Here is a 14,360-nt window from a genome sequence, read left to right on the forward strand (position 1 = left end):
AACAGTCAACATAATCCTGAGTTCACCATCACTACTGTGAATTATGGCGGGGGCAGTAGCATATGTGGGGAAGCTTCGTTGCATCAGGACCTGTAAGACTTGTGAAGATAGAAGGAAAAATGGATGCAGCAAAGTACAGAGGAATCCTGTAGGAAGACCTGCTGCAGTCTGCAAGGGACATGGGAGAAGATTCATCTTCGAGTAGGACAATGACCCTGTAATATACAGCCAAAGCCACCCTGGAGTGGATTAAAATGAAAACAAGTCAGTTCTGAAGTGGCCAAGTCAAAGCCCAGTCAAAGCCTAGACCCCAATCAAGAATATGTGGCACCCTTTTTTTCCATCCGACCTGAGGGAGTTTGAGAAATTTATGGGCAAAAATTGCAGTATCCAAATGTGCAAAGCCAGTAGAAACTTACCCAAAAAGACACAAGGCTGTAATTTCTGCTGAACGTGCCTCTACCAAATTAATTTAGGAGGATCTGTAGAATTGTTTCTTCATTTTGACACTTTATAGAGTGTTTTCTGTCCATCAATGGCAAAGACCCCTAGTATTGATTCCATACTGAAACACAAAATGTAAAAGTCCAAGGAGGGAGAATACTTTTGATAGCCACAGTAAATATCATTCACATTCTTTTTATTCACAGTATCTTAAAAGACGCCCTAACTCTAAAAGCTGTTCCATTTAAACAACACATACTGTATAAGCCTCTCTAAAATAGTTGTCTGTGGCTGGTAACTGACTTTGTTTACACAAAAACAAAACTGGTTCTACTTTCCTACGTTGTGAATCTAATTAATAAAGCTAGTATTCACATTTCCATTATATTTACACATTACTAAGAATGGACATCTTTCCAGGATAGGGTGTATTCTGTTAACGTATGCTCTAATGGGAAAGGATATCAATTATCTCTAGTTAGTATCTTGTTGTTAAATGTGCATCTTATTGTGTAAGAGACCCCATTTCACACTAATTCAGTGCAAAACTGCATGAAATTACATTTTTAAATAATAGACCCCTTCATACAACTTATGATTCACAGCATTCACATTGGAATACCACAATTTAAAATAACAAATCTTGTCATAGGATCATGATCAAGATTTTCCAGTTGTTTGAGTGATCTAACCAAGAAGCATGTTTATAATTTTCCTCTTAAGATGCTGTTTGGAATATTGTATCTTTTTACGTAAGTTTCTTTTTAAATAATTTTAAATGATTTGCTTCATCTACTCCATGCATGGTTCTTTACTCATTGTGATATATAACAAAAGTCAGTATTGGTTTTAAGATAATGTTTAGTGCTATGGTTCATCTCAAAGTAACAAAGTTTGTTTGCCATGTCTCATCTTGAACCCTGAAAAACTGGGTTAGAGTAATGAGTAGCATGACCAGCGTCGTCATGTCTAGCTGTGGAGTACAAACTGCTCTTCACATTATTTATGGGAAGGCACGTAACACTAAAATCTGATTTTATGTGCTGCATTAACTTGGGTGCTATTTAGATGGGATTAAATTCTAATTTTAAGGTATAAGTTTATAGATCTCAGTTTTTCTTACTTGTCTTTGAAGGTTTTAATGTGTCTGTTTTCCATTGCATTTATAATGCTATTGTGGAACTGTTACTTCAGAAGGAACAACTACTTTAAATGTTTTAAGCAGTTTGGCAGCTGGCAACATGCTGGGAAAGAGGGAATAAGAGGAATTGTCTTTCTACTTTAGGTAGAAAGTTAATATATAAATGACATTGGACACAGATGCAGTGGTGTTACACGTGGACCATTTCTTTATACAATTTGATTATGGCAAATTGAATATATATATATATTACAGTTACAAACAAAAGAATATCCATCACTTTGGAGTGATGACCTCCTAAAAGTTTGAGTTTCCTGCTGCATATTTCTGTCTGCTTCCGTTATCCACAAAGCTCTTTCATGGTCATTGGAGTTGAGGTATGGTGTGTTTGCTTAGTTGTAAGAAGGCGGATTACTGCAGGTCCTGAAACACCTTCCAAACGTATTTGTGTGCATTTGCACTTGGTTTGATGAAACAAACAGTGATCTTTGTTTTTAATTGTTTTTGTAATTGTTTCATTCAGTGCTGGCAGAAAATCATTATATGGATTTGTAGACAAAAGCATTGGGATCAGTTAAATGAGAAGAACTACAAAGAAAGTGACTTAATAAATCCTAGTTGTGCTGTTTAAGTGCATCTAAATCAGACATGACTGAGATAAAATATTAGATAACACATTAAACAGACATAAGTAAAGCTAATTTCATAGTTAGTATTTATGCACTCTTCCTTCTGTGCTTTGTTCAGATGTTTTATTTTATAAATCATAGTTTTTTTATATCTTAAAACATGTTTATAGCATCCCTTTGGTGATATTTTGTCTTTGTCTTCAACACGTACAGGATTAGGAGCCACAGTTGACCTTGATTCCTGAGATGATAGTGCAAAATCTTAGTTATTAAGCAGAACCCATAATTGTATAGTGATTTGATGATTTGAGGCTGTAAATATAGGGGAGTACATGAAGGCTACTAGGAATCAATTAGAACAATGGCAATATTGACATACAGATTCAAAGAATCCAATATACAATATTTTTAATATGCAAACTAAATCAATACAATATATATTAAACAATCTACTATGATGGGTGGCACAGTCGAACAATGGTTAGTATTGCTTCCTCGCAGTGCTGAGGCCCTGGGTTCAGTTCCGGATCTGGGGTGCTGTCTGCACAGAATTTGTATGTTCTCCTTGTGTTTGCGAGGGTTTCCTTCAGGTACTCCGGTTTTCTCCCACAGTCCAAAGACATACTGGTAAGTTAATTGGCTTCTGGGAAAAGTGGCCCTAGGTGTGTATGTGTGTGTGTATGTGTGTGTGTGTCTGCCCTGTGATGGACTAGTGTCCCATCCAAAATGTATCCTAGGGTGCAGAATGTATCCTAGGGAGCTCATCACATACAGTAACTTCAAAGGAAGTCTCGGGCACAATTTCTTTTTTCATATGGTCTTTCGGCATACAGTAGCATTTACTTTCAGCTACATTTATTTCAGTTATGGTTCAGACAGTGTTAGTCATGGGTGAATGGATTTTTGCCTGTTATGCCTTCCGGCATGTAGGGGCAGCAACATCCTGTTGCTGTTTCCGTAACATTATTTTTTTACACGACGGGGTTGTTAGCCTTGTGCCCAGTCTCTAACATGGAGGGCCTGGCGCCCAACGTGGGACATGAACCCACTAACTTGAGATTATAAGTCTCATGCTCTACCAACAGAGCTAGTCGGGGCCCTGTTGGTCATCGTCACATGGTTAATTAGCTACAGATGGATAATAAGGTTTTACAGAGGGCACACACAGCATTAAGCTGTGTTGTCACAGATGCAATGTTGTGATGTTGTCAGGTATAGTGGCCTCTCCACATGCCAAGTTCCTCATGGGTGTTTTTTCTAGCCACGTCAGTTAGTTTCAGACTCGTGGCCTCTTTGTCTCTTTGAGGGAAATACTGATGTGTATCCCTCTTAGAGTTGCAAGTTGTGTGGCATTGAAGTGGGCTATTCATCGCTGGAGGTGTCAAAATGGACCCAGTCTATTATGTTATATTTGTATCGGAGAGTCGGCATATCCTACTTCTCCGATCTTATCCCATCACTGCAGCATTCCTAAGAAACAAACTCAAAGGAGTTACTGTAAGTAGTGATAGGGTTTATTTTCAGTCAAGGCAAGAGAAAGATTATTATATTCTTTATGATACCTTTATTCCAGGGGTGCTAATATCGTTGCTGCTATAGTTGTATTGTTCATTTTATATAGAATTTGTTTTTTAAATTTTAAATATATATTTTTTCATTTTCAGAAACAAATTTGACATTTATATCCATTAAAATACATTTTTTTCCCATTCAAATTTTACCCCTGGGTAAAGTGAGTATCTATAATTTATTTATTTTTATATTTATATTATTTTATAAAAAAATATATTATAAAAATTGATTTATATTTTTATAACATTAATGATATTTTTAACAACACAAAGGTCACCTTCGTCTAGGGAAGAAAAGCAAGTCCGTACCATCATACTACGCGTATCTCTAATGTCTGGAACCTTGGATTTAATTCTTCTCTCTGATCAGAAATTCTTGGTGGAAAACCATAAAAAATTGAAGAAATGATCAGGCTATTTCAAATGTTCAGTGAGTGATGCCGACATGGAATCACATTCACAGTCTCATTGCATTAAAGTAGCTACAGTACAGTATGTTCTGTTTTTATTACACCCAGGCCAATTTAATTACTGGTAGTTTAATTCCAATTCCGGTTATATCAGTATTGGTTTTTTATGATGTTTGAGCCACCTCTTCCTTTTTTCATTTGCTGGCAGTTTCCATACAAACACGTTAAATTTCATATGAAAATATGACTCCATTTTCATCTAGTTAGCATGTAGTTTGATTAACCGTTTACTATTGGGTGGTGTACTGTATGTGTTCTTTAACCTAATCAACTGAATATCAAAGCATGACCACAGTTGTTATATTTAAGAATTGTTTTAATGGCAGTTATTGCTAAATTCATTACTGTTGGGCCATGTTTTGTAAAGCACTGAGAGCATTTTTCCAAGAAAATAAGCAGTCCGAGAGGCTAACATTTACTTTTTCAAAACAGTTACAACATTATCAACATTTAAAACATTATCAACATTATTACTGCTTTGATAAATGTTAGTGCTTGTAACTGTTATTGATGGTACATTTGATTGATACACTGTATCAGCTTACTTTCCTTTACAGTCTTTTAAACCTAAACATCAATGAAAGCAGAATGGAACAGCTGATGTAGATCAGGTGGCTGTAACAAGTAATATCTGGTGTGATTCTACCTCGGCATATCCCAAGACTGTGTAACTAAGAGAATTATGCATTGCCAAGAGAAGATTGATCTTCTGTAGTCAAATAATTAATCATAGGAGACAAATAATCTACTATTCACAATTCAGGTGTTTTTAGCACATGCTGTATATCAGTTTAGTATATGGTCGTGTACAGTACTGTATACTTTCCAATTTGAGTCTCCTGGTTTATTTTTTGTATTTCTTGTTTTTCACTCAAAATAGTGATGTAAAGAATGTGATAATATTCAAAAGTGCAGTCTTGAAATATGTTTTGACAATTGAGGGAATGTCTGAAGCAACTTTGTCACTCAGAGACATTGGTAGTCCATTTCGAAATATTTGTGCTGTGGCATTTACTCACACCTTTCAGGCTAGTGGTTTTGCTGCTGACATACAGTAGGACCAATGCAGAAATGTCTGTACAGTGATTTTCCTTTGACTTCACATTAGATTTTTTGCAGACTAAAAACAGGTTATCTAAAACCTAAATTTTAAGAGAAAATGGTATTCCAGTCATTATACCAGTTATGTCATTTCACCAAAGTCTTTCAGTTCTAGGAAGTGTAGCGAACTCTTTTAAGAGCCAAGTCTTCTTTGCAGAAAAGAGAAGTGAACTTAGTGAAAGCTTACAAATGTTGCAATTTCTTGGTCTTTGTAGTCAAATGATTTGAAGTACTGTGACTAAACCACTTGTTTAGAGGGTTCTAAAGATATTTAAGCACAAAGGCCAGAGTGTTTTTAGTGCTAGATACAATGAGGAGTTAGGGAGAACCTGGGAATGCTGAAAGAACTGTAATACCATTGGGACTGTGATACAAGTGATAACACCCTGGCACGCTGTTGACAGACTCAATCCCAACAATAAGCCTTCACCGGGACATCCCCTGATTTCTACACCTTCCTTTATTGGTGTGAAAAATGATATGATGAGAGCCAGATGCCGCTAGACTACCGTTATTCTGTCTCTTGGAATATCCTGTACAGATCACAGACCGTACAGATTTACTAAACTGTGTGTTTCTTCTCTGGGTGAGAAATGCCACAGTATTTTAATAACTTTTAAGCAATTTTAGGTTTTAATACTGTAGTTGATAGCTGTTAGAAAATTATGCAGACAGCATGGCTGACTCTTTTTGTGAATATTATCCCAGTACAGTAGTTCAATTTAAAACTCAAAAAGGCTATAATGCCTCATTTGTGTTAGCAATAAATTGAATCATCCTTTCCACAGATTTAGTATGAAAAGGTTTAAAATTTGCAAATCTTCTGTGGTGTTACAAAGCAAAGGTTTTTGGAGTTTATTTGTATTTACGGAGATATGAGAGGAATGACTGTACCAGATACCCAGACCAAAAAGGATCGGTATGGCTATCTGCACTGTAATACACAGCATCTGAAACAAATTGCATCAGTTAAATGACTTATGAATGACTTCAGTTGAATTGTTAACAGTTGAATGACTTTAAAAAGATGACAATGCTGAGCAGTTCTGTGTGCTTTATATTGAATAGAACAGTATGTCTTTCATTCCTGTTAAATAACTTTTGATAATAGTTTTTAAAATGGCATAGATCAAACATGATTACATGTTATTTTTAAGATAAGATAAGGCGGGGTGGTGCAGTGGCTCTGTGGCTAAGGATCTGAGCCTGTGGCTGGAAGGTTGCCAGTTCATATCCTGCAGCCGGCAGAGGAATCCTGCACGTCGGGCCCCTGAGCAAGGCCCTTAACCGCAACTGCTCCAGGGGCGCCGTTTAAATGACACTGCGCTCTGATCCCAAGCTTCTCTCCCTGTCTGTGTGTCTCATGGAGAGCAAGTTGGGGTATGCGAAAAGAAAAATTACTACTAAAATTGTATATGGCCAATAAAGTGATCTTATCTTAATAATTGGGTAGGTTCATAGGAGTAAAAAGGAAATTGGTGGTAGTTTAACCTTTCTTCATATTCTACTAATAGCAGGACAGAATCACATGGCCAAATGAGTCAAGAAACTTGTCTGAAAATGACTAAAGCTGACATGAAAAACATCACGCTAGACTTACATTCTAAGGTACTTAGCATAAAACGCAAATTGAGCCTGTGTTGAAAAGTTAGTTGTAAAAGTTAGTTGTAACTTAGTTGTAAATGTAGTTATCGTTTACTAAACATAATGCAACCTTTTTCAAATGTGCACCTAGTCTACGGCATTTATTCTTGTTCTATATAATAAAATGGTTAATTTGCATAAAAACCTAATTTGCTTTGAAACCCTGAAATATTTTTTATCTTATATTTGAGTTTTGATTCCTTCTGTGTTTTGTGATCTGTTTCAGAGTGTACAATGCTGTTGCTCAGAATCACCTTTTCTCCCTGAAAACAGAGGACCTTTCTGCCACACTTCCTTCTGTTCAAGACATACAGCAATCCTACAACAAATTCAAACAGTACTTTCTAATTGGTAGGTAGCCTTTACCTTACCCTTGTACCAGCTCTTATCTTTGAGGTATGCTGGTGTCAGGCCTGGTTCATTATAGAAAGCTACAAAAGCAATTAAACATAAAATGTGCATCATTAAAGCAAATGAACAAAATATATTTCTGCATTCCTGAGAAAAGAGATATGTGCTGTAAAAATTATCAAAGTGTCCGATTAGTTTGCGTAAACAGTACACACTGGCTCATCTCAGTTCTACAGACTATCTAATATTAAGAACATACAACAATTATTGATATATACTGCCATAGCAAAAAAACAAAATTGTCTATGACCTGAAATTTAAAATAACCATATTACAAAATAATATTACATAATTAACTGCAGGGTCAGATAATTTCAGAGTAGGTGATGATGTGGAAAGGACAGCATTTATGTGTGTATTTGCATTTAATGTACTACCAGAAATTAGGAAACACCTAACTTCCAGTGGCAATTACAGTAGTAATAAATACAAATATAGAATATGATGTGGAAGGTTTAATTTCCTATAAGCATTTAATATATTTCCTAAAAAAGATATTTGGATTTCCTACAAGTATTTGGATGAGAATGTGTTAAAAGAAAATAGATTTCAGATTTTTAGACTGGTTTTACCCATTATTGAAGTATATTTCAATTAATAATTTATATCAATTATCTGAGTCTGGTATTCCTAGTACACTAATTCAACTAATTTGAATTGTTACATGTTCTGTAGGACGAAAAGCTAAACTAAATATAAGATGGCAAATTCTGAACTGTGGAAAAGATGTTGGTGACTGTGATCTCATTTTCATCTTCAAGTAATAAAAACACGAACAAGGTGCGAATATTTAGTTAAAAAATATAAATTTACATCATAGGGTGTTATATTACCCTAACACCATAACAATGCATTAACTAGTAGGATCTCATTTTGTCCACAGAAGAGCAACCAGATACACTCCTTTAAATGAGTTAAATTAAACTTATTGTTAATACTAAATACTAGTGGGACCTCATTCAAGTAAGAACAATTAGTCAAAGTCAATCCAATAGACTTCTGAATCAGAGGACACATGGAAAACTCAGGGAAGGGCATTTAAACTGATGACAGGAGGCCCTTTTTACACAAGATCTGGAATAAGTTTAAATGTTCATGGACATATGGAAACACTCAACAAAAAGCAGTTGAAACAGCTCAGCACTAAATGAGGTTAGAGATTCAGTAGTGACTTGCAGCCTGAATTGCTTTTCCTTTTTATTTGTATTCACCAACCAATTAATGCAGAGACAAATATAAGAGCCAAATGTCCGTGAGCTTGGCCAGTGGCATGAACAGTATCTTGATAGTGGAGGTGGAGATAGAAGAATGTGAAAGACAGCAAGAGCAGACAGTTGTTGTGCTTAGAAAACAAGATTAGAAGTATTAAGAATGCTAAATGTCAAGAGATGTTAGGCTTGCTGGAGATGAGGCAGGAAGATTAGTAATAGATTAGTTAATAGTAGGAAAAGGAAACCTGACATTTAGAACACCTGCCTGGGTCTGAACCCAAGTGGGGCTACAGGTGGCACATCTGCAAGTGGAAGGGCCAAAGTGTGACCTTGAGAGAACTAGGATTGCCGCTAAGAGTGAATATACAGGTAAGACACTAAACCACTGAGGAACCAGCAAGAAGAAAAAACAAACAAAACATAAGGAAGGAGTCCTACTTTTCCAAAAAGTAACGCAGATACCTGCTGGATTTGTAGTACCGAAGTACTGTACAGGCTGAAGGGGTCAGAACAACACAGATCACAAAGCATAGCTTTTTGATGTGTGGGGGTTTAAAATGGAATCCAAGTTAAAAAGGATGCATGGAGACAAATTAAAAGAGAACATAAACTGTCAATTCAAAATCATACTCGGACCACCGAGACAGGGAGATGGATACCTGAACAAAGCAGTTGAAGAGAAACTACTATACTTTGAAAGAATATTATGATCTAGAAAGATCTTAGAAACTGTGGAATGGAAAAAGAAGGAAAAACAACAGGAACAAAGGTTGTCAAATGTAGCAGTTGAAGAGGGATCATGCAAAGTGATGGATGCCCGCAGAGGTGTGAGCTGAATGTATATACAGTAAAGCCATCAGTCAGTGCTAAAGCTGTAAAGGGAAAACAACATAGGTTTTCCTTCTCTTTGGGTTGTTTCTCAAACATAGACAACTTTTATATTTATTTTTAAATTTATAATGTATTTCTAGCAGTCAATTTAAATAAAACTATCTGCACACAGAAACTGGAAATGGCAGAATAGATGTATTATTACTGTCCAATTGAAGTCGTGGAAGTGAAGATTCTGGGTTTTCAGGCTTACTGTCCCAGAGGAGTCTGGTAATCCACATTGTGATCAAATTCTCTTTAGAGTTTGCTCTTGGCATCCCCTAAAGGAAAGATAATACAAATGTAGTGTTGAGTGAATTTAAAATGCAGATGGTGAAGATTCGAACAGAAGGAACTGGCAGTATCTCTTGGAGAGCAGCAAGCGTGGTAGGAGTGTGGACACGACGGTGTTAGGAATGTAAACCAAATAACATTGGAAAAAGTGAGAAAGAGACCGATATTTATGTAACCAAGGTTATGTTAATGTTGTCTTCTCATAAACTTCCTGTTTGTGTGTACTCTGTATACATGTGAATATGTGGGTTTCACAGAATGAGTTGTGCCTGAGAACTGCCTGGAACAGTCAAGGCACATAGTTTGGGAACCCCTGCTTTAGACAATAGGATACTGTTTTAGTGCTGCTAGTTTAATGCCTTGTAATTCTATTATTCTAAATACATTTAATTGAAAATGCGTGACTTACTCCACTATGTTTGGCAACAGCCTTAGTGATGCAAAAATGCTGTAGCTGGCATTAATTGAAAAAACTAGGAGCTTATTTTATCTTTTCTGCCTCTTGAGGAACAACAAATGTCAGTATTTTGCTCCTCGTGGCTGCCGAGCCACCATGTACAATTTATAGTATCACAAGTTAGACTGGAACCGTCATCACAAGCTATGCACTGTTCTCATATTTATTCAACAGTGTCATTTGCAAGGATGCATGCTTAGAATTCAATGGGATATTGAAATGTAATGTACAATATTATGATGCACATCCAATCTAATTTACCTCCACAGTTTAAATAGGGACATACAAGGCAGCTTAGGCATTTAATGGGTCTTACTATAAATTCCTAAACATATTCACATAGACCTCTTACATTCTAATGCATAATAGGTTAATTGCCTGGAACAAGTTTTATGGTATGTGAACATAAGCCTTTGGGGTATCTCCTAATCTGACAAAGTGGTGGATTATAACCTGTGAAAAGAACTTTGATACAGTGCGTTTGCTGTGACTGCTCTGGAGAAAGTAAAATAAGAAAACTAAACATGTTGTGGGAATGATTGTGAAATATAATTATGTAAACTGTAAAGGATCTAATTTCATCACCTGTTCTTTTCTTTTTAAATAAGAAAAAATTCTGACCAGATGCTTGTTCACTTATGCAGTTGCCACTAAACTTACATTTACCTTTTTAATTGGGGTTATGGTGAAAATGACATCACTGCATTTTTTTTATACAGATAATATTACTGAATTTTGGATGTCCGATATGAAATGGCTTTCTTCTTTGGAAAATTCTGGATGGTTAGACCATATCAGGTTAGTTTTTAAAAAATAAAAGTTTTAAAATATATGCATGAATGATTCATTGATTACAGTATGTTACTAATAAGTCAGTTCAAACTTAAATGAACAGATCTACTGTATGTTCCCGATTGCAGACAGTGTCTTACAAAAGCAGTGGAGATAGTAGAGTGCTTGGAAAAAGAAAACACAAATGTTCTTATGATGGGTAAGTGTACAGATTTTGGATTTTATTAATCAAAATATCAGAATGGTAGTATTTTATTTCAGGTTGTATAGTATTCAAGTACAACTTCATACTGCATGTTTTTCAATGACTACGAAAATTCATATTAATTTAGTGGCATAAATCTGTACCTTTCCATTTTTGTATTCATATTACCTTTTGTACCTTTTGTTTAATTGATGAGCATCTGGTTATTAATATGAATTGCTTGTTTAACATTGATACAGTGCAACACTTGTTGGTTTTGCTCTGCTGCAGAGGAGGATGGTTCTGACCTTAGCTGCATAATCACCAGCCTGGTACAGCTGATGATGGATCCCTTTTTCAGAACTCTCTCAGGTTTCCAGAGTTTAGTGCAGAAGGAATGGGTGGCCGGCTGCCACAGCTTTCTCGATCGCTGCAACCATCTTCACCAGAGGGAAAAGGAGGTACGTATCTTGGGATACAGCTTCTATCTTGTACAACACTGAGATACATAGATCTTGACAGTTGGAAATACTAACTGGCCTACACTAAAGTGTATTAGTCTCAGCAGTCCTCTATATCAGGGGTTCCCAATCACAGTCCTTGGAGGCCCACACACCTGGAGGTTTTAAATTCCGCTGAGCTTAATTATCTAATTGAAGCCTCATTAAACAAACAAGATGCTTGATTGGAACACTTGCAATTTTCTTTCTACTGAAAAGTGGGATTTTGTAAATGATTACATTAAATAAGTAAAAATAAAGAAATATAAACCATCACAGTTCAAAGTAATCCAGTTATGTCGATTAAAAGCTCAGCTGTGTACCTGAGAGATTGGCTGGAGCAAAAAACAACAGGCGTTTGTGATCCTCCAGGACCAGGAGTGGGGAAACCCCCCGTTCTACATGGTGAGCACTTGTGCAGTTGGGCAGGGTAGCGAGTGACATCGTCACTTGTACATACAAAGTTTTCTAAACACATATATCCATTATTCTGATTCATCTGTTATTTCTATTATTGTTTTCTGCTCTGACTGCATCTTCTGACATGAAGAAATCTTTGGCTCATGTAATGGGAGCTTCTTGCTGGGCGACCATAGGTCCAGCTATCTTACAGCCTCCTTCTTCTGCCACTCTTATTCTACATGTTTATACTTAAAGGGAAACTACAGTCCCAATTTCTCAGACCAGTTATTAAATCTCAGTAACAAAATACATTCATTGACATGAATTGCTAATGACGTAATGACTAGTGCAATGTGATGTACGAGAGAATAAATACAGGTTGTGCAGTAAACGTTTCACCACAGAAATGTTCCAATGTGATCTGCATGCTGAGTTAACAAATATGTCTCGAAATCAAAAGCAATATTTCTGTTTGATTTAAAGAGATGTATTCACAAGCCTGTTTGTTTACAAAGGCCTCAACACGTCACCGGATGTTTTGTTGCCTTGTTCTAAATTGTAGAACGTGGTGCTGCTCATACCTGGAAATTGTCTATTTTGTGATGTAAATTGGCGGTTTTACAAGTCACTGTATACATTTTACTTTTATTATGGTTTAAAATGCATTCGTCAATACTGATTCTTTCTAACCCCAAAATATGAAAATAGCAGTTCCCCTTTAAAGTACCAAAGACCTTCTGCAGCAAAACTGAAAATGTTGTTTATTTTCCCTTTAAGAGACTCTAGTAGTTACTATGAGGAAATAAAGTATCACGTTTTTCCTGTTTACTCTAAACAGCTATTTTGTTTTACCCATCAGATGTATGACACTCCTTTGTGCTACAAACTTAAATCTTGATTTGTATGTTTCAACCAGATGATGGAATAAAGTCTTATTTTGATTCCTTTCAGAAAATGATTTTTTCACTCTTCTGACACACAATTCACACTCCATGAGTCATTAAAATAATTAAATGGACTGTTATTTTGTTTTTAAAACATGATTTTTTTTAATAGTCCTACATTATTATACAGGTTGTTTAATAGGTGTTATGGTCTTAACACAACATGTCCTTTTTAATCTCTTTTCAGTCACAGTCTCCTGTTTTCCTGTTGTTTTTGGAGTGTGTCTGGCAGTTACTGCAACAACATACTCCAGCATTTCAGTTTTCTGAAACCTACTTGACTGTCCTGTCAGACAGTATCCATGTTCCTCTCTTCAGCACATTCCTCTTCAACTCTCTGTACCAGAAGGACTCTGCCATGAAGGTAAGAAGAGCTAAAAGTTAATATCCTTAAAACTGATGTTCCAGACAGAGCTGGATTACCAACATTAATAAATCCATTCTCAGCCATTTTCTCACCCATTTGAAGTACCATGCTACTTTACTTATTCATCTTCAGAGAAATACAGCTTTCAGCAAGAATTTAAGCAGTCTCATTTGAAGTTAATGTGTAAACCATCATAAGACTTATTGTAGGTTATTAAGCTAAAATCAACCTTGGCACAGCAGGACATTCATCTTTTCTGTGATGACTTATGGTGCAGTTTGGAAAATGCTGGAGAAAACATGGTCTTTTTAGCAGACTCGTTTAGCTAGCCTGGCCAACTGCTTTTACAGAGAAAGATAGTAAAATGGATAGGCCATCAAGGCTGTTTGTGATCAATGCCATTCAGCATGACTGAGATGCGCTTTAAAATTGGAAATAAATTTACAGCTGGCTAGAATCCTGAAAAAAACATTCCCCTCCTTATCAGCTCTTGAATTTGTAACATACCCTACTATTATTGGGTTGAATGTGTAGCTCAGGGTGATGAGTGTTTTAATGCCACTGGTGAAATAAAAAAGTGGTAATCCTATTTTGTCCTTAATTAGGGCCCCTTTCCCATTTGACAGTCAGTTAAAGTTATTGTAGTTTTGATTCTAGAATTAATTTAATGTTCTAGAATCCAGGCCTTTATAAGGTATCCGAGACGTTTCACATTGTGTTCTGAGAGCATATCTGTATGATTTATGGAATCATCTATGGTGAACATGGTTGGGTTGTTGGGTGTCCAACAAACACTGTGATTGTTTTTAACAAAAAGTCCAAGCCTTTTGGGAAAACAAAGTTTGCCCCTTGAGCATTTAAGAATAAAAGAAATTGCCCATCACCCAGAATGACTGATGCACATCTATTGCAAGAAGAACCTAGTTGT

At 36.1% G+C, this 14,360-nt stretch overlaps 1 protein-coding gene and 1 non-coding gene across 2 annotated transcripts in view; one reads left to right on the forward strand and one right to left on the reverse strand.

Annotated features, from left to right (window-relative positions):
• Positions 1–14,360, forward strand: part of mtmr12 (myotubularin related protein 12) — a 44,047-nt gene that overhangs the window by 20,604 nt on the left and 9,083 nt on the right. Inside the window, exons 10-14 of the mRNA XM_088911795.1 lie at positions 7,227–7,351; positions 10,963–11,041; positions 11,164–11,234; positions 11,511–11,680; positions 13,253–13,429. Coding sequence (XP_088767921.1) covers positions 7,227–7,351; positions 10,963–11,041; positions 11,164–11,234; positions 11,511–11,680; positions 13,253–13,429 — 622 coding nt within the window. The remainder of the gene's footprint in view (positions 1–7,226; positions 7,352–10,962; positions 11,042–11,163; positions 11,235–11,510; positions 11,681–13,252; positions 13,430–14,360) is intronic.
• trnai-uau (transfer RNA isoleucine (anticodon UAU)) lies at positions 3,239–3,312 on the reverse strand. Its single transcript has one exon. It is a non-coding gene; the product is annotated as a tRNA-Ile (tRNA).

Source organism: Atractosteus spatula, chromosome 3 (genome assembly GCF_055471065.1).
Source record: "Atractosteus spatula isolate fAtrSpa1 chromosome 3, fAtrSpa1.hap1, whole genome shotgun sequence".
NCBI classification, from domain to species: Eukaryota; Metazoa; Chordata; class Actinopteri; order Semionotiformes; family Lepisosteidae; genus Atractosteus; species Atractosteus spatula.